The following is a 25,669-nucleotide window of genomic DNA, read 5'->3' as shown; positions in this document are numbered from 1 at the left end:
TGGTTGCCTAATCTTTTGCCTGTACTGGCCCTTGGCTGCTTGGGATCCATGTGTTTTGTTTGGTAGTTAAATGTTTGATAAATACAGAAAATAGAACAGCTACTATTCTGTGTCTGAGTTTAATTTTAGCTTCTCCACCTCCTAATATTCTTGCCTTTGTTCTCACGTTGGAGGGGAGGTTCTGGGATTCAGATATTCAAGTAGGATAAGGCAACTGAAGACAATTTAGGAAATGGGAGAAATAATTGTGTCCTGTTACTCAGCATGAACTACCGCCAGCTACTAAGGAATATTTCCTTGGTTTTATAGTTGTACTTACATATTAATGTAGAACATCAGCATACTAAGTAAGGTCTCGTGCCTTATTGGCCTTGGTTCAGACCTGTGAAGAAAAGTGCTGGGGCTATTGGTTAAGTGGGCCCCACTCCACCCTCTATACTCACCTATCATCTAAGACCTCATTCCCTGAGGCTCCCTGGGATTTCCAGAGCTCCTTCCTTCGTGTGGCTCTCTCTCGCAGCATCTCTCCCCAGTGTTTTTCCCGTTTATTACGCTGCTGCTTTCTTCCCTAAAGTCATGACAAGGGTCCTTGAGGAAAACAAAAAGGGCAAGTGGTCTTCCTCAGGTGGGGAGGAGAGATGAAGTAGATGATTATTCCCTGCCTTCCCCTGAAAGATGCCCTTATTTAACACCACTGGGGGGCTGCTTACGAGGCACCAGAGTGGCCGAGGACAGGAATGGGCGAGGCCCCAGGGCAAGAGGTGAGTCTCTGGGAGGAAGAGAGGAGGAACAAAGTGTTGTCTGAGGGAGAATCAATACTGTTTGCAGAGAGACACTGAGCTGTGTAGAACGCTGTGACTACATGTTTATGAATTTGTACCTGGGTGTCTGTAAATAGGTCTGCTGGAAGAAGTTGGGAAAATAAAGGCAAACCTGTCTTGTCTGTAAGGAAGATGTCAAAGCAAGACCGTGACCAGTGTCTAGAATGGCTTCTGGCTTGAGGAAGCATTTCATTGAGCAATGTTACCAAAGAGAGCCCCAGCCTGGGACTCAACTGTCTCTGTCAGTCCTGTTCTTTCTTACTTTCTACTGGGCAGGCAGCTTTTTTAAAAAAGATTTTATTTATTTATTTGACAGAGAGAGAGGGAGAGAGAGAGAGAGCACAAGTAGGCAGAGTGGCAGGCAGAAGCAGGCTCCCGGCTGACCAGAGAGCCCGACGTGGGGCTCGATCCCAGGGTCCTGGGATCATGACCTGAGCTGAAGGCAGATGCTGAACAGACTGAGCCACCCAGGTGCCCCTGGGCAGGCAGCTTTAATCTCTGAGGCATGTGCAGGGGGGACCTGAAGTCAGAGAACAAGGATGTTTCAACATATGCACATCTATAAATGTGAAACATCACATTGCTACAATGAAAGATAAAAATCATAGGATCATCTCCATAGATGCAGAAAAAGGATTTGACAAAATACAACATGTTTTCATCATAAAAACCTTGAATAAATTGGGTATAGAATTAATATACCCCAATCTAACAAAGGCCGTATATGATAAACCCCGCAGCTAACATCATACTTAATGGCGACAAGTTGAAAGCTTTCCCTCTAAAATCAAGAACAAGGCATGGCTGGTCAGAGGCATACTCAGTTAAATTTCAATCCTTAAATTTTAAATTTATTGAGAATTGGTTTTTGGCCCAGCAAACACATACAAAACGTATTTGTACTTGAAAAGAATGTGCAGTATACACACATCTGAAATTTAGATTTCGAATCTAGTGTCCTAAAAACATCAAGTTAGCTGATACTATTGATCAGATGTTCTATGTCAGGAGCCAATAAACTTTTAACATAAAAGAGATGCTGAGCTGGATTTGGCCAGGAGGCTGTAGTTTGCAATCCCTGTTCCATGTCTTAACAGATTGTGTTGTCTCGTTCTCTCATCCGCTGAGAGCAGATGTTAACATCTCCAAGTGTGATTTTGGACTTGTCCCTTTCACCTATTAATCCTATCAATTCTTGCATCATGTATTTTGAAGGTATGTTATTGGCACAAACATATTTATGACCATTTTCTCTTCCAGATGGATTATTTGCTACTTTTACTATTATGAAATGTACAGTTTTCCTTGAAGTCTGATTCATCTAATACTGATATAACCACATCAGCCTTCTTTGTACTATTTATTTGTAAGTCCTTTTCCATCCTCTTACTTCCAACCTACCAGTGTCTTTATATTTTAATTATGTGGCTCAAGTAGACAGCACGTAGTTTGGTCTTTAAAAAAAGAATCTAACAATGTCTGCTTTTAAACGGGATTGTTTGTCAAATTCACATTTAATATAATTACTGATATTGTTGGATTTAAGTCTGCCATTTCGCTATTCATTTTTCTTTGTCCTTCCTCTTTTTTTGTTTTTGCTCAACTTATCTGAGGCAAAATGCACACACGGAAAATTACACACATTTTAAGTATACAGTTTTATGAGTTATGACAAAGTTGTACATAGCAAAAGTCAAGATACATTCCCATCACTCTCACAATTCCCCCTGTGCCTCTGTATGGACACTCTCCTCCTCTACATTCTGCCCTCAGATAACAAATAGAGCTTAGATTTGCCTTTTCTAGAATTTCCAAGAATCATACAGTAGGGGGGGCGCCTGGGTGGCTCAGTCGTTAAGCGTCTGCCTTCGGCTCAGGTCGTGGTCCCAGGGTCCTGGCATCGAGCCCGGAGTCGGGCTCCCTGCTCGGCGGGAAGCCTGCTTCTCCCTCTCCCACTCCCCCTGCTTGTGTTCCCTCTCTCGCTATCTCTCTCTCTGTCAAATAAATAAATAAAATCTTAAAAAAAAAAAAAGAATCATACAGTAGGTACTCTTTGGAGTCCACCTTTCTTTACTTAGCATAATGACTTGGGGATTCATCCAAGTTGTTGGGTGTATCAGTAATTCATCCCTCTTTGTTACCGGCTGGTATTCCATTGCATGGAAGTACCATAATTTGTTTAACCATTCACCTGCTGATGGACATTTGGCTTGTTTCCAAATTGGGGTTATTATTAATAAAGTTGATATGAAAATTCATGTACAAGTCTTTTCGTGGACATATATTTTTATTTCTCTTGTGTAAATAGCAGAAGTGAGATTTCTGGGTCATATGGTAAGTATAAGTTTACTTTTTTAAATTTTAAATTCAATTAACTAACATATAGTGTATTATTAGTTTCAGAGGTAGAGTTCAGTGATTCATCAGTCTTATATAATACCCAGTGCTCATTACATTACATGCCATCCTTAATGTCCATCACCATCCCCCCACCTCCTCCCCTCCAGCAACCCTCAATCTATTTCCTATGATTAAGAGTCTCTTATGGTTTGTCACCCTCTCTGATTTTATCCTGTTTCATTTTTCCCTCTTTCCCTATGATCTTCTGGTTTGTTGCTTAAATGCCACATATGAGTGAGATCAAATGATAGTTGTCTCTCTCTGACTGACTTATTTATTTCACTTAGCATAATACCCTCTAGTTCCATTCATCTCATTGCAAATAGCATGATTTCATTTTTTTTGATGGCTGAGTAGTATTCCATTGTGTATATATATACCATATCTTCTTTATCCATTCATCTGTCGATGGACAGCTGGGCTCTTCCCATAGCTTGGCTATTGTGGACATTGCTGCTATAAACACTGGGGTGCAGGTGGCCCTTCGGATCACTCCATTTGTATCTTTGGGGTAAATACCCAGTGGTGCAATTGCTGGGTCCTAGGGTAGCTCTATTCCTCTGTTTTTGAGGAACCTCCATACTGTTTTCCAGAGTGGCTGCACCAGCTTGCATTCCCACCAACAGTGAAGGAGGGTTCCCCTTTCTCCAAGTCCTCGCTGACATTTGTCATTTCCTGACTTGTTAATTTTAGCCATTCTGCCCGGTGTGAGGTGGTATCTCACTGTGGTTTTGATTTGTACTTCCCTGATGCTGAGTGATGTTGAGCATTTTTTCATGTGTCTGTTGGCCATTTGTAGGTCTTCTTTGGAGAAATGTCTGTCCATGTTTTCTGCCCATTTTTTGACTGGATTATTTGCTCTTTGGGTGTTGAGTTTGGTAAGTTCTTTATAGATTTTGGAGACTACCCTTTATCTGATAAGACATTTGCAAATATCTTCTCCCATTCTGCCGGTTGTCTTTTGGTTTTGTCGACTATTTCCTTTGCTGTGCAAAAGCTTTTTATCTTGATGAGGTCACAATAGCTCATTTTTGCCTTTGTTTCCCTTGCCTTTGGAGATGTGTCTAGCAAGAAGGAGCTGCGACTGAGGTCGAAGAGGTTGCTGCCTGTGTTCTCCTCAAGGATTTTGATGAATTCCTCTCTCACATTTAGGTCTTTCATCCATTATGAGTCTATTTTTGTGTATGGTGTAAGAAAATGGTCCAGTTTCATTCTTCTGCATGTGTAGTTTTCCCAACACCATTTGTTGAAGAGACTGTCTTTTTTTCCCATTGGATATCCTTTCCCGTGGCAAGTGTAAGTTTACCTTTAAAAGAAACAGAAGAACTGTTTTCTTTTCTTTTTTAAAAAAGATTTTATTTATTTATTTATTTATTTATTTGACAGAGAGAGAGAGAGATAGCGAGAGAGGGAACACAAGCAAGGGGAGTGGGAGAGGGGGAGAAGCAGGTTTCCCGCTGAGCAGGGAGCCCGATGTGGGGCTCAATCTCAGGACCCTGGGATCATGACCTGAGCCGAAGGCAGACACTTAACCGACTGAGCCACCCAGGTGCCCCGAAGAACTGTTTTCCAGTATGATTGTACCCATTTACATTACCACCAGTGACATATGAGCTTTCCATTCCATCTATATCCTCTTTCAGTCATCCTTATGTCTTTCAACTTTATTCCTCTTTTTCAAGTTTGATTTGCCTATTCTAGGTTCTTTGCACTTTCATATACACTTTGAAATCAACTTTCAATTTCTGAGAAGTCAGGATTTTTATTGGGTTTGCATTGAATTTATAGAATGGTGTGGTAGGAATGTAGATCTTAAGAGTGCTAGGTCTTGGGGCGCCTGGGTGGCTCAGTTGGTTAAGCGTCTGCCCTTGGCTCAGGTCATGATCCCAGGGTCCTGGGATCAAGCCCCACATGGGGCTCTCTGCTCAGCAGGGAGCCTGCTTCTCCTCTCCCTGCCGCTCTGCCTACTTGTGCACGCGCACTCTCTCTCTCTATCAACTAAATAAATAAAATCTTTAAGAAAAAAAAAAGAATAGTGGGTCTTCCGATCCATGCACATGATTTATTTCTCCATTTATGTAGCTTTTCTTTAATTTCTCTTACCAATAGCTTTTAGTTTTCAATGAAAAGTTTTGCACATATGTTATTAAATGTGTCACTAAGTATTTCACATTTTGGAATACTATTATAAATGATAGTGATTTTTTTTTATTTCATGCCTCTTTTTTTGTAGATTACTTAGGATTTTCTACGTACACAAATGTGTCATCTCTGAATAAAAATAATTCTATTTCTTTTTTTTCCAATCTGTATCACTTTTATTTCTCTTTCTTGCCTAGTGCACTGCCTAGGATTTCCAGGACAATGTTGAATAGAAGTGGTGAACATCCATACCTTGTTTCTCAAACTTTGGGGCTGGGGGTGGTGGTGAGTGATGAATGACACTGATTGATATTTTTTTTAGTGAAAACCAATCTTTCATTCTTGGGATAAACCCCACTTGGTCACGACTGTATCATCCTCTTTATATGTTGCTGGACTGAATTTGCTAATATTTAATCAAGTTGTTTGTTTGTAACTTCATGAAGGATATTGGTCTATGGTTTTCTTTTCTTGCAATGTCTTCATCTGGTTTTGGTATTGTGTAATGTTAGCCTCATAAAATGATTTGGGAAGTGTTTCGCCTCTGGTTTTCTGAAAGAATTTGTATAGGATTGGTAATATTTCTCCTTTAAGTATTTGGTAGTATTCACTAGTAAAGCCATGTGGGCCTGGAGTTTTCTGTTCCATTTCTTTCAGAGATTTGGGGATATTCAGGTTTTCTATTTCTTCTTGAGTCAGTTTTGGTAATTTGTGTTATTCAAGGAATCTGTCCATTTCATCTAAATTGGGAAACTTATCCACAAATAATGTTCCTAATATTCCCTGGTTACACTTAAAAAAAAAAAATCAGTTTTCTTGGTATTTTTTTTTAAAGCTTTCATTTTCATGGATTTTTCTCTGTTGTTTGTCCACTTAACATGTTATTCATATCTGCTCTTATCTTCATTATTTCTTTCCCACCATGTATTTAGATTTCAATTTTCTCTTCTATGTCTGATTTTCTGCAATATTGTTCTATCAATTACTAAAAGAGGAGTGTTAAAATGTTTACCTCCGATTGCGGATTTATCTATTTCTCCTTTCTTTTCTGTGAGTTTTTTTTTTTTTAATTTAAATTCAGTTAGCCAACTTATAGTACATCATTAGTTTCTGATGTAGTGTTCAGTAATTTATCAGTTGCGTATAACACCCAGTGCTCATCTCATCACGTGCCCTCCTTAATGCCCATCACCCAATTACCCCATCCCCCCCATCCACCTCCCCTCTAGCAACCCTCCCCCCCCCGCCCCCCCCAGCGGGGTCTCTAGCTCCAGCCCTCCTGCCCCACCCGCCCCAGGAGCCGACCGGTTCATGGACGACGTTGCCTGCATGATCGGGTACCGACCTTGCCCCTGGATGAAATGGTGCTGGTCCTTCTTCACCCCACTGGTCTGCATGGTAAGGGCCAGGGGAGGCTGAGCAGGGGGAGGGACGCCGAGGGCGCGCCACCGGCTGAGAGCAGGGCTTCTCACCCACAGGGCATCTTCATCTTCAACGTGGTGTATTACAAGCCGCTGGTCTACAACAACACCTACGTGTATCCATGGTGGGGCGAGGCCATGGGCTGGGGCTTCGCTCTCTCCTCCATGCTGTGCGTGCCCCTCCACCTCCTGGGCTGCCTCCTCAGGGCCAAGGGGACCATGGCTGAGGTCAGTCTGCCCTACCGCCTCTCCCCTGTTCGAGTCCCTCCCTTGCACCGGCTCAAGGCATTACCTCCAGAGTGCCCGTTCTCCCGCCCACTAGGACGTAACCACTGTGCTAGGACTCTCTGGGGCCTGCTCGGGGCGGGGGGGTGGGGGGGTGGATGGAAGGAACGCTGGCCCCCCCAGGGACTGAGGTCCCTGGGAGGGGGGAGGAGAGGTCTGTCCCTAGCCTCTCACCCCTTTCCCTGGTACGGAGAGTGGGGTGTGGTCAGTACCCACGGGAGGAGGGGCCCTGGTCCCCAGCCAGTGGCAGGTGGTGGCAAGTGCAGAGAGGCCGAGGGCAAGCATGTGCACGCCCCCCACCCCCACCCCCGCCATGGCCCAGGGACTCAACGTGTCCCCCCTCTCTCCTGCAGCGCTGGCAGCACCTGACGCAGCCTGTGTGGGGCCTCCACCACTTGGAGTATAGAGCTCAGGACTCCGACGTCAGGGGCCTGACCACCCTGACCCCAGTGTCCGAGAGCAGCAAGGTGGTGGTGGTGGAGAGCGTCATGTGACAGGCACCCTGGCTCCCATCACCAGCTCACCCTCTTGTAGCCATAGCAGCCCCTGCTTTAGCCCCCCCACCCCTCCGGGGGGCTTGCCTTTCCCTGACACTTGTGGGGTCTGCCTGGGGAGGGCGGGGACGAAGCACCACGAGTGCTAACTAAAATAACTTTTTTTTCCACTTTTAATAAAACACCAAAAATACCACAACCCACCAAAAATAGACGCCTCCCCACCCCGCCCCCCAACCAAGCTGGTACACACGCTGCTTCCCAGGCCCTGCCGACCGCCCTTCCCCTGGTGCCCGCCGCCGAAGCGTCTCCCCCAGCCCCGCCACGCCTGCCTCTCTGGGCTCTGCCCGCCGCAGCCTCGGGCGGCCCCTCCCCCCTGGAGGCAGCAGTGACAGCTGGGGGACCCGGGCAGCAGAGGAGAGCAGGAAGGCGAGGGAGGGGCAGCAGAACCAAGGCGGCTACTTCAGCGGGGCTAGACCCCTCTCCCCGTCCCTATTCTAGAAGCTTCGAGAGCCAGCCAGCAACGGGACCTCCTGGTTCCTGCGCCGATTGCCACCAATATCAATCGTGTGAGCTTGTGTACGAATGCGTGTGTGCGTGAGGATGTAGGGGAAGCCTAGACCTCTCTTAGCAAAGGTGAATACCGGGTGTAAACTGTGCCTGTGGGCACGCGAGGCTTGTATTTTGCACATTTTATAAAAACTTGAGGAAAGAGATTTCTGCTTGTATATTTCTAAAGAGGAAACAGCCCAACGTCCCTCTCCCTGCCACTCCCTGTCCCTTTCAGCACCCCTTAGTCCTCTGCCCCAGCCAAGGAGTGTGAACTTATAGATCTAATTTTCATAGGCAAAAGCTTCAAGCTGTGGAGTGTGCAAGTCTGTCGTGTGGGTGTGCATGTGTAGTCCCTGGCCCCAGACTGGGGTGGAAAGAGTGTACGGCTGGGGGAGGGGGGGGGCCTCCGGGAGCACCCCCCCCCGCCCCCTCTGCCCACAGGTCGGCGGGGTGAAGCAGATGCGGCGTTGTGACCCCGGCGATCGGGGGCCGCTCACCCGGCATGCTCAGGCTCGCCCGCACCCTGCCCTCCCCTCCCCACCCCCCCGGGCTGGGCACGACTGCAGGGATCCGAGGTGGGCACCAGCCAGGGGAGGGATCCCGGGCATGGCTCCCACCTGCGAGCTTAAAGCTGATGCACTTCCCACGTCTCAAGTCTTCCATGTAGCAGCTTTAATTAACCCACGTGTGTGTCACGTCCGATCCCGAGACAGCCGAGTGGGCCCTAGAGAGGCTTCCCCCACGCCACCCCGACATCGGTCGGAGAGGTGGGACTGGGTGAGGGCAGGGGTCCAGCGGGGACGTTCTTACTGTGCTAAAAAGCCACTGCAAACATAGCAATAAAAACATGTCATTTTCCAAAGCTGGCTCCTGCTCTGCCTCTGCTTGTCACGAGGGAGGGGTGGCGGGGGAGGGAGGCTGTTGGGGCTGCAGGGGTGGTGGGGAGGCCTCCCCACCTCGAGCCGCTGCCTCGGGCAAGTATCGGTTCGGAGGGTCCCCGCACCCGCCGCTGTTCCAGGACCTGGGAATAGAGCAGGTACTGAAGGCGGCGGCAGGCCTCTTCCCCGCGGAGCTGACATACTTGGGGAGGGAGGCTGACGGTAGGGCGGAGACGGACACGAGAGCAGGGAAGGTGGATAAAGGGATTGATGAGAAACACAGGAAGAACTCTTAGCAGGTCAAAGTCATAGAATTCAGGCAGGATTGGATGTGAGGATGAAGAGTATTGTCCAAGTATTATGACTGGGTCACGCCGACATCTGTCCGTCCAGACAAATGGAAAGATCTGCTTTGACTTGCTAACGAGCTCTTTCCGGCGTTTCCCACGTGCCCGTGGAATCTCTTTCTGGTCACCATCACGTGCAGGCTGCTTATTCCTGTGCCTTTTATTTCCATAGACATTTTTTCACACCTTAGATTGTGCTGTGTCCTGGGGTCCTGTGCCCCCTCGTGCCCTCTGACTTTTTTCTCCGGCAGTTGGCACCTCTGGACCTGGCGCCAGAGCTCCCACCCAGCTCCTCAAACATCTTACTTTTTCTCCCTTTGTTCAGCCTGTGCACAAGGTGGGCTGGGAAGTGCAGGGCGTTTGCACTCCTGGACAGAGTTCTCTGCTGATGCGGCCAAGAGTCACTAAAGAAATGCAGTGAGTGACGTGTTAGACTGTTGTTACATATGTCAGGGGAGCATGGGAGGGAAGCGAGTGAAGGACTACATCCACATTTTTTGCCACAAGTTTCTGTATTATACAAATTGTTCATAATGACAAAGTATTTGTGTATTACATACACAGTAAAATCAATATGAAATACTAGAAGAACATGTAGATGAGCTTTATTTGAGTTTTGAACGGGGAAAGTCTTTTGCAAGCCTACCAACGATGGAATAATAATAACCAGTCACATTTATTGGGTGATTACCGTGTTGCAGTCAGTGTTCTAAGCGCTGAATATGAATGAGCTCATCTCATCCTGAGACACCAACATTTTCATTGTGGTTGTCTTAGTAAGTGAGATGACCGATCTTTGTTTTCTTTTCCAAACTTGCCCATATTTTCTTTATTTTTGACAGTGAGCATGAACTACCTTTGTAAGCAGAACACAAATTAAGGAAGTTATTCAGCAATCATTGTTCGGAAAAACTTCTAATTGGTTCCCAAATGAACGACACAATACTATTAAAACCTCAACAAAGCCGTTCTGTCACCAAACCTCGGGGCCAGCGCGGCACAGCCTTGCCTGTCTTCCAGATTTTCAGCTGCTTCCAAAAAGCAAGCCTTTCTAAATTCCACGCATAATGCTCATCCTACCTGGAAAGTTATTCCTCCAGAGGGCAACTGATAGTTTGCTTCATCAGTATTTCATCAATATTACATGAAGAAATATTTTGCTTTTCTCCCCCTTCCAGGTACTTCTGTACACATGCACATATGTGTGTGAACACAGAAAACACAGGCAGCTAGGTACTCAGGAGGGCCATAGTGCGCATGCCGGCCTGGGTAGCAGTCACGGCCTTCGAGTTTCTGAATCAGAGAAAATTTGCTCAGAATGTAATATATATATATATATATATATATATATATATATATATATATATTTATTTATTTATTTATTTTTAAAAGATTTTATTTATTTATTTGTCAGAGAGTGAGAGAGAGAGCACAAACAAGCATGGGAAGAGGCAGAGGGAGAGGGAGAAGCAGGCTTCCCGCAGAGCAGGGAGCCCGATGCAGGACTCGATCCCAAGACCCCGGGATCGTGACCTGAGCCGAAGGCAGATGCTTCACTGACTGAGCCACCCAGGCGCCCCCCCTTTTTTGTAGTAAATATATTTAAAAACACATTAGGCATCATCTGTAATGATTATGGTTAAGAGGTGACAGGGCCAGGGCGTATAAATTCAAGGAAGGTGATGGGTAAATCAATGTGGATCTCTTTGCCAGATACTCAACATTTTTCTTGACCTCGAGCTTCGAGTCAGTTATCAACCCAAACTAGGATGTCCTATAGGCGCCCGGAACACAACCAGCCCCCAACTGACCTCACTATATTTCCCTCATTCCCCAAATGCTTCCCTCTCTTATTCCTGTCTTGATGACAGGTGTTTCCACAGCCACTCATGTTCTAATGTCATCTCCCATCCAGTCAATCCCCCTAAACGTGTCCTAGCCACTGTTCCTGGGCTACCTTAGGCCCAGTCGGCATTTTCTCTTCCCTTACAGATTCCTTGGCTCCTTCCTTCTGGGAACATCCCCCCGCCGCCAGACTGCTGAGGAGGGTAGTGGGCTATCGTCACCTCTGACCATTCCCTGCCCCACACCCCTGCAGGGGCTCTGTGATCTCCAGAGCTTTCCCTCCTCCCTAGGGCACCCTGTGCTGCCTGGAGTGGTGGGGCTTCCTGTCTTGGCCCCTTCCCCTCCCAGGCCAGATGTGCGTGCACGGGGTCCCTGGGTTGGCGCCGTCACTTCCTTCTCTCACAGATAGCAAGGCCATGCTGGATGGGAACCTGAGGCTGTACTCCTGTCAGCGACATTCTCATTAGAGCTGCCTTCAGTGACAAGTGGACCAAGGCAGTTATCAAAAAAGGGGTCATGGAATAAATGGTACTTGAGCTGGGCCTTAAAGGAAGTATGGAGGTTAGATCAATGGCAAAGATGCGAGAGAGCATTCTAAGCAAGGGGACTGCTTGGGCAAAGGAGGCTCATTAGTACCTTTACCTTTAAAAACTCCTTATTATGGCAATTACACATCTATACACAGGAGAGATAATAGTATTAAAAATCCCACCCTCCTTTCACCCAGCTCCACTTGTCAACACTTCACTACTTTATTTTGAAACTAGGGAAGGATTTAGGGGAGAGAGCAGTGGGAGCTAATGTTTCTTGAAGTGATAAAAGAAGAAGCACCCACCTAAGGTTGTCCAAATACAGGGGTGCCCACGCACTCTTTTATGAGGGCATCGCTGTGCTTAATTCCTGCTGCTGTGGATCCAGCACCTGGCATGCCAGGTGCTGGGCTAGGCATCTCTTTCCGAGCATAGTGCCTTGCAATCCTCACCACAATCCCAGGAAGTGTGCAAAAGGATTGCCCCATTTGATAGCAACATGGGCTTATCTTTCAGCATAGCATCATTAGCTTTGGACTGTCAGCAGGAATTTGCTGGTCTATGTGCTCCTGGGCAGAGACTTTAGTGGATTCTTCTCTGTTGTCACCATATTCTCTCAGTGACTTGCAGTCACAATGACCAAAGAGCAAGTAGGGCTGGGTACTAGAAAGATGATCCATATTGTTCCTGCCCTCCAGGATCTGCCGCTCCCACTGAGGGGTGCCCCCTCTGATGGCTGTGAGGGCCTCTTTGTGGTAGAAAATGGGATCATCACCTAGCATGATAAGCAAGACGGTAAGAGCCGTGATCTGAGGAGAGCAGGCAAGGTTGGAAATAACTGATGCTCATGATGTTTTTCTGTGCATCACTTAAGAATGCTTTATGGGCTTAAAGTATAAGGAAATGTATCGTTGACTGAACATGGAGTCTAGAGGGATGTGGTCATGGTGTTGGTTTAGTTGTCCAATGAAGGGTCATCAAGGTCCTAGGCCCCTTCCTTCCTGACCCTTTTAACAGCATGTGGGTGTTCAAAGGTATGGTGCTGGGACTAGTTACTCCTTTCTATGAATGAATAGTTTGTAACCATTGCATTAAAACAAGTTGTCTTGGTGTCTAACTGCCCCCCCCAGGCTAATTTCTGAGCTCCTTGAGGGCAGAGACAATGTCTTATGCTTTTCTGTACCCCAAGTCCCATGTCCAGCGCTTGGTACACACAGGGTGCTCATTCATTCATTCATTCATTCACTCAAGAATTATTCCTGCTAAGTGCTGTGATGGAGGGGAACACAGGGACCCATGGCATTTATCATTTATCCCAGCCTGTGGGGTGGAAGTGGAGTCAGCAAACACTTTCTTGGGATCATTACACCCGACATGAGTCCCTGAATCACAGAGGCCTCAGCTCAGCAGAATATTGAAGGCTTTAATTCTGTTAGCATCTGGGGTCTGAAGATATTCCTATGCCAAAGCTCATGGGGGTTCACAGTTCAATTACTTCTTATTGAACACCTATTATGTGCCAGGGGCTGGGATGACAGAAATTAATGATAGTTCTTGCCTTCAAGGAGTCTCCAGGCCAGTCAGGGAGACAGGCAAACCTCTTCAGTACTAAGTGATGAGTAAGCACATGGGGCCACAGAGGAGGAGCACCTCCCCAAGCCTAGCAGGGTAGATCAGAGGGGAGGCAGTCTGCACAGGCCACCAGGGATAGGGGGGCACTAAAGGATGAGGAGGAGTCAGCTGGCCCAGAGGCCAGAAGTGGGGAGATTGTAAAATGCCTTAGTGAGGATAGTGAATGGGATGAAGATGGAACAGGTTACAGGCCCCCGGTGGTGCCACTGATTCAGTTGGCATCGTTGTGTCTCAGGTGATCTCCAGGTTATTTTCTGATGATGTGGGATTCAGTTTCAGAGTTGGCTCTGCCTTTCCATGTTACCTAGTTTCGACTTAGGAGCTCTTTGTATTTTTGTTCCTGCTAGCTCTTTGGCCAGAGAAATTGTCGCCTTACTGTTTTGTTTGGGTCAGCTCATGACCTTCTTCCTATCAGTGTCTGTCTCTGATAGATGTAATTGTCCATGAAGGGACAGTGCAACATCCACAAACACCCCAGAATTGCCACATCTTGGAAAGCCTTAGGATTCATTCTATTTCTCTTACCGCAGGAAAGGGGCTGTAAGGTCCAGGTGCACAGAACCATGGAGTAGTCCTCGGAGGGAGGAGTGGAAGGAACCACAAGGTGTGCTGTGGGATGACCAACTGGATTCTTGAAAGGGGGCCAGATCAGTTCTGAAGATAGATATCTTCCCCTTCCCCTTGCATTGGGTTGCTGCCTCATCTGGTTATAGCTCACCAGAAGTCTTCTGAGGGCACCCTTGACTTCCTTGTTCCTCAGACTATAGATCATAGGGTAGAGCATGGGAGTTACATTGGTGTAGATTAAGGACACAATTTTGTCCTGTTCCGGGGTGTAGCACGACTTGGGGCGAATGTAGATGAATATTGTGCAGCCATAGTGCAGAACAGAGACCAGCAGGTGCCCAGCGCAGGTGGAAAAGGCTTTGCTCCTTCCCTCGGCTGAGTGCATTCTGAGGATGGCAGCAATAATGAATGCATAGGAGAGCAGAATCAGCAAGAAGGGAATCAACAGGATGAGCATGCAGACAAGGAAGACTGCAATCTCTTTGGCTCTTGTGTCCGAGCAGGCCAGAAACAGCACAGCAGGGATGTCACAGAAGAAATGATTGATCTCGTGGGACTGACAAAAGGGCAGGAGGAATATCAGCATAGTCAGGGTGAGTGAGAGTGCAAAGCCACTGATGCATGCCAGAGTCAGCATCTGCAGACAGAGGGCCCTAGTGATGATGACTGTGTAGCGCAGTGGGTTGCAGACGGCCACAAAACGATCATAGGCCATCACGGCCAGGAGGAAACACCCTACACCACCCAGGGCGATGAAGAGGTGCATTTGCAAGGCACAGCCCAGGAAGGGCATCCGCTGGCTCCTGCACAGGAAATTGGCCAGCATGTTGGGGACAATCACCAATATATAGCAAATTTCAGTGGTGGACAGATTGCGAAGGAAGAAATACATGGGGGTCTGGAGGCAGGAGTCAATGAGGGTGACGAGATACATGATTAGAAAGAGTCCAAAAAAGAAGATTTGCAGTTCGGCCAGGTCCCCAAAGCCCAAGATGATAAACTCAGAGCTTAAGGTGTGGTTTTTCTGCAGTAGGGCCATCCTGCATTCTCCTCTGTAGAACTCCTAGGCTGGAAAAGGCAGTTTTCTAGCAATTCTCCAAGTCGTGGAAGGCCCTAGGGCCCTTTCTAGAGATGGGAGTGTAGCCAGCTCTATAGGACCTCCACCTCCCTTTGCCAGGCTTGGCCCTTGTCTTCTTCCTATTAGCTTTTTGGAATTCTGCCCTCTGTTCACTGAGAATGAACTGTTCACTGTGATGCCACTTTACTTCATCTGTTGAGTTATTATAAAAAAGGAAGTGGGATGAGTAAAGTCTATATATGGAGTTGTTTTTCAAAGACTTTAATGACAGTCTTTCTTTTACATTTTGAAGAGTTGTCTTTGAGTGGGGATGGAGGGGCTGAGCTTGACGTTGTTAAATAGGTTTAAACAGAGGCTGGGCCTGCAGGGTCATTGATGCTGTAGGGAATTCTTGTAGAATGTAAGGTCCGGTGAGCTGATTTTAAAGACACTCGTGACTTGTGCATCAGCTGTAGCATCCCACTTTTCCCACCTCCCCCAAGCTCCCAGGACTCCTGGGAATCCCAGGATTATGCGTCACCTCCTTCCAGATACCTACCCTGACCCCTGGACTGAGTTAGTCCCTCCCTTAGGTTCCCACAGCACTCTGGGCTTCCCCAACCGTATTATTTACCACTGACTCCTGTGATATTTTTTTTATTATTATTTCTCTGTGAGTTCCATGATAGCAAGAGTGGTGTCTTATTCAGCCTCTCAAACATTGGCTTACACATATTGGGAGTATCAATAACTATTGAATAAATGCTTGTTGCTCATTTCTGCATCCTCTACAGTTAGTCTAGGGTCAGGCATTGAGTAGGTGCCTAACATATGCTTGAATGAACGGCTGAGAGGAGCAGAGGGCGAAAGGTGAGCCAGGTCACAGGGTGGGAGTGAACAGGAAGGAGCTAGGAGAGAGTTGGGGTAGGAATGAGAACTCTCAGGACAATGGCAGTTTGAGTGCCTGGTGGGACAATGGCTTTGGCTGGTCTGTGTCCAGAGTGCAGAAGAGAGGGGATAAGACCCAGCAGCTTCCTGGACTTTGGGGGACATGTTTGCTTCCTTCTTCACTTGGTGGGACCCAAATTACAAGTTATGTTTAGCCTGAGATTTCTTCCTGTGCATCCCTCCCTCGCAGCAGAAGAGAGGAGAAGATTTCTTTTTTTTTTTATAAGTTTTTTTTTTTTAATATTTTATTTATTTGACAGAGAGAGAGATAGCGAGAGCAGGAACACAAGCAGGGGGAGTGGGAGAGGGAGAAGCAGACTCCTCACTGAGCAGGGAGCCCGACGTGGGGCTCAATCCCAGGACCCTGGGATCATGACCTGAGCCGAAGGCAGACGCTTAACGACTGAGCCACCCAGGAACCCAAAAACTCCTGTCTTTATTTATTTATTTATTTATTTTTGATTTTTATTTATTTTTCAACAGAGAGAGAGACACAGCGAGAGAGGGAACACAAGCAGGGGGAGCGGGAGAGGGAGAAGCAGGCTTCCCGCCGAGCAGGGAGCCCGATGTGGGACTCGATCCCAGGACTCCGGGATCATGACCTGAGCTGAAGGCAGACGCTTAACTACTGAGCCACCTAGGCGCCCCGAGAGGAGAAGATTTCTAAAGATTCTAGAGATGTAACAAATCTAGAATCAACAGGAGTTAAGGGTCCCATGGAGGTGGGGTTGTCCCCTAAAGGACAGAAGCTCGCTTAGGTACATACCATTTCTACTGGGACCACTGAGACTCAAAGCGGGTTCAGTGAAACCTGAAAACCCATTCTTTTTTTTTTTTAATTTTATTTATTTACTTTAGATAGAGGGAGAGCCTGATTGTGGGGGGGGAGGGCAGAGGGAGAGAGATAATCTTCAAGCAGACTCCCTGCTGATTGCAGAGCCTGACATGGGGCTCCATCCCAACACCCTGAGATCATGGCCTGAGCCGAAATCAAGAGTCGGACGCTTAATGGACTGAGCCGCCCAGGCGCCCCTGGTCCCACTAATTCTAGGCCTAGACAAGGGTTGTGATTCCAGTTTCCCAGTCACTTGTGTCTTACACTATTATTTTGGTTTTTATTGACCTAATTGGCACTTGGATTCTTGGAGTTGGATGGGTCCCTAGAGGGCAGCTTGTCCACTCCTCATTTCAGAGCACATGGTCATGAGGTCTATTTTCCGGGTGACCCATGCCTTGCTCCCAGCCACACCATCAGCCCTGACTAGAAATCACAGTAAGTTCCCACCTGCAGTCCCCTGTCCTGGCAAAGCACGCAGCGCAGCCTGGCCTCCCTGGAGCCCGTTTGTCCCTGGATAACTGTGGATGAGTGAGAGCATATTTTCCAGATTCAAATTAATCTTCCATGGGCTAGGACCCTTGGCTTTAGCTTTGCCACAGCAAATCACTTCTACTCTTTTTCCTTGCGGCAGTGCTGTGGAAATATGGGGATTGAAAATACTGAAAAACACACAAATGAAAGTAAAATTCACACATAATCCTAACACTTAAAAAGTGAGAAGTGAAAGTTAATGTAAAAGTTTCTGTTCCTGGGCACCTGGGTGGTTCAGTGGATGAAGCGTCTGCCTTCGGCTCAGGTCATGATCCCGGGGTCCTGGGACTGAGCCCCGCGTTGGGCTCCCTGCTCCGCGGGAAGCCTGCTCCTCCTTCTCCCTCTCCCTCTGCTTGTGCGCGCTCTCTCTCTCTCTGTCAAATAAATAAATAAAATCTTAAAAAAAAGTTTAAAAAAAAGATTCTATTCCTTCGATCGTACTCCCACCTTTCCTGAGAGCGCCATTCTTAGCAGTGAGGTTTAGTCCCTTTCCTGCTCTGTCCTGTGTGTATAAACACACATAACTCACACACACGGACACACACATACACACACATAGCCGCTCACCTACACACACACATACACACACACGTACACACATACATTAACACACATTCACACACATATATACATGCACATTCACCACACTCACACATTAAAAAGCTTAAATGGGATCATAGTATACCAACTTAATGCCCTTAGTGTTTTCACCTAATAAAATGTCCGAGAGAAGCTTTCAGTCAATGTATAGTCGTTTACTTCATTCTTTTTACCTGCTACAGTAATTGTAATTAAATAATAATAACACATTATAACAAATATAATCTATAAACAAAAGTAAATAAAACAAAATAAATTATAATTTAATTAGTCTTTTAGTACTTTTGCGTTGAAGTGCTTTCTGTCTTTCTTATCGTACTCCATGGCCCTGCTCTTTTCCCATGTCCCGTGACCACCCTGCTGTTACCTGGGAGGGCAGATCAGTGCACGGGATGGAAATCCGGCAGAAGCCCTGCCAGAGGTTATTGCCTGCTGTTGGCGAGGGAACCTGAAGAGGAGGAACAGCCCATCTGGACCACAGGAGCAAACCCTCGGAAGTATCGCCTGATGGCCCTTAAGAAGGGAGAGTCTTCAGAGGAGTTGTCTCGTTCTGTCACTTGAGTTAAATAATAGTGAAGGCAGGACTCTGGAAGTCCTAGAGGACAGGTCAGGAAGGAGGCTGTCCCTGTGGTCTCCCACCAAGGGGAGTGCCTTCCCCAGGTCATATTGCTGAACCTAAACCCAAACCCAAACCCAATGACTTATGTTCTCTTTGCAAACAAATACAGTATTGGTCTTGACAAGGTTATTTAACTCTGATCTGCTGATTTTAGAGGCAGAGTGTACAGGTTTGCCTGGATTGGAATCAAGCAATCAAGCCTTGCTAGGGAGCATAAAGTGGACAACGGAACCCAAGGCTGGTGGCCTTTTAAGCCCCCCAGTCCACAACGCAGAGAACCTGTGATTCTTTGTAATGACTATAAAGGGGCATCATCTGGGCTATCGGGGAATGAGGTGGGGAATAAAAGTTGTGAGCCCTTGAGGGTGCTACTACTCAGCTGACTTGACTTTCTGTCTGATACCTTCATCTCCCCATTCCCAGGTTACAGACAGCCCAATGTCCAACCTGTATCACGGTCTGCATCTTAGCAAAGCAGGATCCAGTTTACCTCTGGGGTCCCCCTAATGCTTTGCCCTCATTCATCCAACAGTCTACACGCTGCAGCTGCTCTGGGCTTTTGTTCGCTTCCATTGCCCACAGAATTGCTCCAAAAAAGTCTCCCGACCACCCCTGCCCCTTTTAGGAATACCAGTGCCCAGGCCAAAGCCATTGCCATGTCTCAGAACCTTCCATTCCTTAGAGGGCCAGCATGGTGCTGGGTTCTGGGCAGAAGCGAGGAGAAGGCCCTCTCTCCAGCATTTTGCCACACCCTGAAACAGGAAACAGGACCCCCATGAAGCCCTGTTTGTGCTTCGAATCAAGCCCCCCAATCATTCCAGCTGTTCCTGTCTGTGATCCTGCCCCCAGAGGGGCTCCCAACACTCCAAGGTGAGTGTGTGAGACTCTTTCAGCACCTCCATCCTCCTCTTCCTCCTCTCCAGCTCCTCACTCCTCTTGGCCACAGTTTCTAATACAAAAGCTCTTCTGCTTTCTAATGGAGACAAAGGCCTCGTAACAGGCTTTGGGAACACCTCCTTGACGTGATCTTGCCTGGCACGTGCTGTAAAAGGAAAGAGAAGGACCTAGAAAACAAAGTCACTGAATCTTCCTGAGCTGATTGGCTCAGCAGAAACCAGTGGGAGCCCAAGAGAGAGACCTAGCCTGGAGACAGAGGTCAAGGCCGCAAAAAAATCTTTGGCAGGGCCAGTGGGCACAGCAGTGTGGTAATAAAATACAGAGGTTTAAGATCTAAACTGAACATTTTGAAAGAAAGGCACCTCGAATGAGACCTGAGTACTGGGGTTGCTACCTCTGCAAATTCTTGGACGTTCTAAAGCAGTGACGGTTCAAGCTACCGCATCACTCAAACCTACCCACGTTTTCTGCATCTCCTTCTGGTTAGACATTACAGATTCTGATAGGATTTGGGGCAACACAGCATTGAATTCTGGGAGCATCATTCTGCTGGGACTGGACATTGGCTTGACTTCCACATTTGGTGGGGATAGGGCCAGGGGTGGATATTTGTGTGCATTCTACTAACCGTTTATACTCTGTAAAAGGGAAGATCCTGGGTAAGTTGGCACTAAAATAATCTCATTGCTGGGACCCTGAGCGAACAACACCCATTCCTGTGGATGGCAGCCCACACCGCAGAACTTTCCACTAATCATCCAGAACCTCTCCATTTGAGCAGAAGGGAGGTTGGAGAGAACGATTTGGGACTTCAGTTTCTTTCAACTTTAGCTCATAAGCTCAAAAGACCTTTATTTTGGGCTTTTCTCTAATGTTTTTAAACTTCAACTTGCAGCAGCAACAGTTTTGAACAGTCTTGTCTTCCTGGGAAATTCATTATGGGTTTATATCTGGGATATCTTGTATGTCGGGCTTTTATTATTAGAGCATCTCATGGTTGTCATTTGCTCTTGTAGAACCTCTGATGAGATATGTTACGCAGTGCTGGCTAGAAATAATTAGAATGAGAAAATAGAATAAGGAGGAAACTTTTGGCTGTGGGTATAATATAGACTTAATAGTTAAGCCGAGTGGGTAAAGAGTTTAAAGAAATCTGTGAAATATCTCAAGTGTGTGTTGAGGCGGGGTAACTCTTTTCTTCCCTGGTTTCCTCTAGAAAGAAGATGCATCCATCAGTCTACATTTCTTCGAGTGGTTAATTTGACAAAGGTTCTGAGTGCGACAGATGTGGTCTCTTTCTCCTCTCTTTCCACCCAGCTGGGTGGGAGACAGCAATATTGGAGATGTGAATCTGCTCTGCAGACCCAAAACCTCCCTCCAGTGGTTGTTCCAAGTCTAGACTGGGAGGGGGTAGGGAATTAGCAAGCTCAGGCAGCCCCTATAGCAGGCTGTAAAGAAGGGCCAGTGTAAAGGTTGTGTTTCCTTTCCCCACCTACTGGGACTTTTGTAGTATCTCTCAGTTGGTTCAGAATTCTGGCCCTTCATTACTCCTCCAAATTCTCAATTTAAGTGCTAATATTTGTATTTCAATTTCTCAGAAATTGTGGTGCTAAATATGCAGGAATGCAGTCCTGATTAGGGGCCTCAGAATTCTGTTGGTTTCTTAGCTAGCACTTCCGGTCCCCAGAGTGAACTCCAGTCCCCCTTCTTCACCATACTGGTTGTGGGTCCCGTGCCTGCCTGGGACCATGAGGAAACCACACACTTTTGCCCCCTCAGCTGGGACACTAGGGCTCTTCTCCATGGAACTGTATGCATGTATTTGGTTAGAATGTTATGAAGCATATTGCTTCAACCATATTGGTTGATCGTTTTTTCCTCAACAGTCTCTTCATGTTTTGAGAAGGTTAGCTACAGATTGATAGGTTCTCTTTATTTTCTCACCTTGTATTTGGGCAACCACAAAGAATTCCATAGTTGGAATTACCTGAAAGTAGGTAGGTTTGGTCTCAGCTAGTCCAGATTTTAGAATTTATGGGGATCCCTTGTCACCTAGTTTTGTGGGAGATGTTGCCTCGGACTTTTGGTTTTGCCATTTTACTCTCTCTCTCTCTGTCTCTTTTTTGGGGGGATTGGGGAGGGTTGTGAAGATTCAAAAATGATATTATTGCCACGGCTGCCACCTTCCCCAAATCTAGAAATTGTATGACTTCTGTCTCAGAGTCATTAACAAAGAGGTTTTAACTTTGACACAACAAAACACAAGAACAATGAGAAGTTCTGGGCAATATAGCAACTGAGGGCATGGAACCCTTGCTCCGGTTGTCCCCCGACATGACAAATGACATACAGATTATGAGGGGAGAGGGTTCAGCAGCAAATAGCAGCACCCTTTTATTGGAGACTCTGAAGGGCTGCGGCCAGCTTTTGCTGGGGGTAATGTAGGCCTTCTCAACTCTTCTTGGTGAAGGACCTTTCTTTTTTTTCTTTTAAAATAATATTTCTAATCTATAATGGATTGATACTTTTGTAAAATACAGTCGAATTTGTTAGTAAAATTAACTGAAAAAAAGACATACTAAATACAAACACATAGTTTTTATTATCAGATTCAACAGACATAAACTCACTTTGTCTGCATATACACTCGATTTCTGTACTTAACACAGGCCGGGAACATTTTGGGGACAACCACCAACTTGCAGACTGTACTTGTTTCCTAGGCCTGCCGTAGGTTCCAGATGGACATGAATTTTGGGGGGACATTATTCAGCCGACTGCATGGAGCATCACTGTTTTGTGAAGCTCGCTTTTATTAGCTCTTGTGTAGAGGGTACAAGAGTATTTTAAAGGCAGAGTCAGAAGAGCTCCTTGGGGAATCACATCCACTCACTGTGAAGGGCCAGGGCTGGAGGTAAGGTTGGGGTATGTGGCATCTGCCGGAAGGAGACACATCTGGCCCCAGCAGAACCTCTGGAAGCCCAACCTTCTGAGAAGAAGCCTTTGGGAATCTTTATTCCCACCTGATACTGATTACGTTTGGCAATGCCGGGGAAAGAGCCAGGCGCTACCATTGAGTGGCTTTCTGAGGGGAAATGTGTCCAACCTGCCTACTGGCTGCCACATCAATATCATAAAAGAAACTGCTGCCATTGTCTTGGGCTCCAGTCTCACCTCCCTCACTACTCTTCACATTCAACCAGATTTCTTAACTGGCAAAAACACACTCTAAACTTCTTCCATCTTTCTTCACCCTGCCTGAAAGACTGGAACATAGCATCTGATGGAGCCCTCTTAATTCCCAGTTCTTTTTTTTTTTTTTTAAGATTTTATTTATTTATTTATTTGAGAGAGAGAGAGAGCAAGAACAGCCCGAGAGGGGAGAAGGTCAGAGGGAGAAGCAGGCTCCCCACCGAGCCAGGAGCCCAACGCGGGACCCAATCCCAGGACTCTGGGACCACGACCTGAGCCGAAGGCAGTCGCTAATTCCCAGTTCTGGTAGACATAGACCTCCTTCTGAAGGATGAACAAACAGATGCACCGGTTAGGATTCCATTGGTCAAACGCAGTAGAAACCAACTCCAACTGGCCCAGGAAACCACGGGAACTTATTATAAGAATATCAGGGGCGCCTGGGTGGCTCAGCCATTAAGCATTTGCCTTCGGCTCAGGTCACGATCCCAGGGTCCTGGGATCGAGCCCCACATCGGGCTCCCTGCTCTGTGGGAAGCCTGCTTCTCCCTCTCCCACTCCCCCTGCTGCTTGTGTTCCCTCTCTCGCTGTGTCTCTCTCTGTCAAATAAATAAATAAAATCTTAAAAAAAAAAAAAAGAATATCAAGTTGGGGGTGGGCAGCTGTCTCCCAGAAATCCAGGACTGGACTGCAGCCAGGCCTCAGGAGCAAACTGGAACCAGAGGCTCAAACATCATTAGGACTCCTTCTCTCTTTCCACTTCTCATCCTTGTGGATCTGCTTCATTCTTCTTTTTTCTCTAAAGACAAGTTTCTCCTACATCTCTTATCTGAATGGCAGCAAACATGGCTACCAACAGCTACAAAATTTACAGGCGACAGTCTAAGTGTGGGATAACTTCAAAACCTTCTTGCTATAAAACATTCTCAGGACTCTGTCTCAAATCTCCACCAACAGGCCAGGAAGAAGAGCATGCTAATGAGAATGGCAGGAGGAGATGTTGGGAATACAGATGTTGGCCAGCTCATGTGAAACACAAGCTCATGTGCATTGTGCATGACATCGATCCCAGATGCAGCATTCAACAGACACCTTGATCTGTTTGACTCCTTGTTCCACCTTCCCCTAGGGTGTCATCTAGGGGTGAAAGCTGCCTCGTTTCCACCACACCCTCAGTCCAGGTCACATCCCAGGCCAGGAGAAACAAGAAGAGAAGGTCATGGCACGGAAAAGCAGCCCAAGAATAAGGAAATTACCTACTCAATGTTGACCAGCAAACATATAATGTCTTTCTTCCACTTGCTTTTTCCATGTTTCCTCTCTAGACCATGAGCTCTTGATTCTAACAAGCATTTATTGAGTGTTCTTCCATGCTCACCTAGTGGCAACTGCGCCCCAAGTGCCTCTAGGAGTCTCTGCAATCAGTTTCAACATTCAGTCATGGAATGAGTAAAGAAAGCAAAAGGTGCTAAGATGCAAGATGGCCTTGAGATTGAAGGATGGTGTCTTCCAGATCTGAACATCTATCTCCAGGAAAGAATTTCCAAATAGCACAGATGCTGAGCATGGGTTTGGAAGAGAGTCTAAAGCATCTTCAAGTTCCCTGCAGCTCAGGCAGTTCCACAGTCTTATTTTCTCTACAGTGCACAGGGCAAGACCAACAGGAAGTCCCTCAATTGAGATGCAGACAGAATTACCCAGCACTCCTGCCCGTTTTTTTCTTTCCTTCAAGTACTTGCTCCTCTGGCCATCTGGACCCTCCCTGTGTCCCCCCTGTTGAGCTTGGTGTGCACGTTTTAAATCAGAATGATGCTGCCAACTTACCCTCCAAAGATGCTGCTCAAATATACACCATCATCAACAGCATATGACAGTACCTCTAGCCTCATATCCTCACTCAAACTGATGCAAATTGTTTAAATTTTTGCCAGTCTGATGGGCAAAAAATATCTTTGTTTTAATTTGTCTTAAAAAATTATTAATAAGGCTGAGCATCTTCTCCTGTGTTCATTTGCCTTTGTATTTTTCTTTCTTTTTTTTTAGATTTTATTTATTTATTTAATTGATAGAGAGAGAGAGAGACAGCGTGAGGGGAACACAAGTAGGGGGAGTGGGAGAGGGAGAAGCAGGCCCCCTGCCGAGCAGGGAGCCCCATGCGGGGCTCGATCCCAGGACCCCGGGATCATGACCTGAGCCGAAGGCAGTCGCTTAACCAACTGAGCCACCCAGGTGCCCCGCCTTTGTATTTTTCTTAAGACTATTTTTATATTGGGTTGTTTACTTTGCCCCAAAAAAGCCATGTTAACATAAAAGACAACCTACTGAATGGGAGACGATATTTGCAAATGTCATATCTGATAAAGGGTTAGTATCCAAAATCTATAAAGAACTTATACAACTCAACATCCAAAAAACAAATAATCCAATTTAAAAACGGGCAGAAAACATGAACAGACATTTCTCCAAAGAAGACATCCAGATGGCCAACAGACACATGAAACGATGCTCAAATCACTCATCATCAGGGAAATGTAAATCAAAATAACAATGAAATACCATTTCACACCTGTCAGAATGGCTAAAATAAAAAACACAAGAAACAACGTGTTGGGGAGGATATGGAGAAAAAGGAACCCTCTTGGGGCGCCTGGGTGGCTCAGTCATTAGGTGTCTGCCTTCGGCTCAGGTGGTGATCCCAGGGTCCTGGGATCGAACCCCGCATTGGGCTCCCTGCTCTGCGGGAAGCCTGCTTCTCCCTCTCCCACTCCCCCTGCTTGTGTTCTCTCTCTCGCTGTGTCACTCTCTGTCAAATAAATAAATAAAATCTTTAAAAAAAAAAAAAAGAAAGAAAGAAAAAGGAACCCTCTTGCACTGTTGGTGGGAATGCAAACTGGTGAAGGACCATGTAAAACAGTATGGAGGTTCCTCAAAAAATTAAAAATAGAACTACGGTATGATCCAGTAATTCCACTACTGGGTATTTACATAAAGAATACAAAAACACTAATTCAAAAAGATACACGCACCTCTGTTTATTGCAACATTATTTACAATAGCCAAATTATGGAAGCAG

The 25,669-nt window shown here is 46.4% G+C and overlaps 2 protein-coding genes across 2 annotated transcripts; one reads left to right on the top strand and one right to left on the bottom strand.

Moving 5' to 3' along the window:
• Positions 1-6,665: 6,665 nt before the first annotated feature.
• LOC118014455 (sodium- and chloride-dependent creatine transporter 1-like) lies at positions 6,666-8,977 on the top strand. The gene is made up of 3 exons (XM_035010776.1): positions 6,666-6,761; positions 6,842-7,012; positions 7,423-8,977. Exons 1-3 carry the CDS (start codon positions 6,675-6,677, stop codon positions 7,561-7,563), a joined length of 399 nt encoding a protein of 132 aa, XP_034866667.1. The 5' UTR covers positions 6,666-6,674; the 3' UTR covers positions 7,564-8,977.
• A 3,250-nt stretch (positions 8,978-12,227) lies between these two features.
• On the bottom strand, positions 12,228-14,953 carry LOC118014197 (olfactory receptor 10K1-like). The gene is made up of 2 exons (XM_035010327.1): positions 14,033-14,953; positions 12,228-12,524 (listed from the first exon to the last, which is right to left on the bottom strand). Exons 1-2 carry the CDS (start codon positions 14,951-14,953, stop codon positions 12,228-12,230), a joined length of 1,218 nt encoding a protein of 405 aa, XP_034866218.1.
• Between the last annotated feature and the right edge of the window lie 10,716 nt (positions 14,954-25,669).

The sequence above is a fragment of the Mirounga leonina genome, unplaced genomic scaffold (genome assembly GCF_011800145.1).
Source record: "Mirounga leonina isolate KUSES-001 unplaced genomic scaffold, KU_Mleo_1.0 Mir_101799, whole genome shotgun sequence".
Classification (NCBI taxonomy): Eukaryota; Metazoa; Chordata; class Mammalia; order Carnivora; family Phocidae; genus Mirounga; species Mirounga leonina.
The sequence above is the reverse complement of the archived record's forward strand: the minus strand, read 5'-3'. Positions and strand labels throughout refer to the sequence as shown.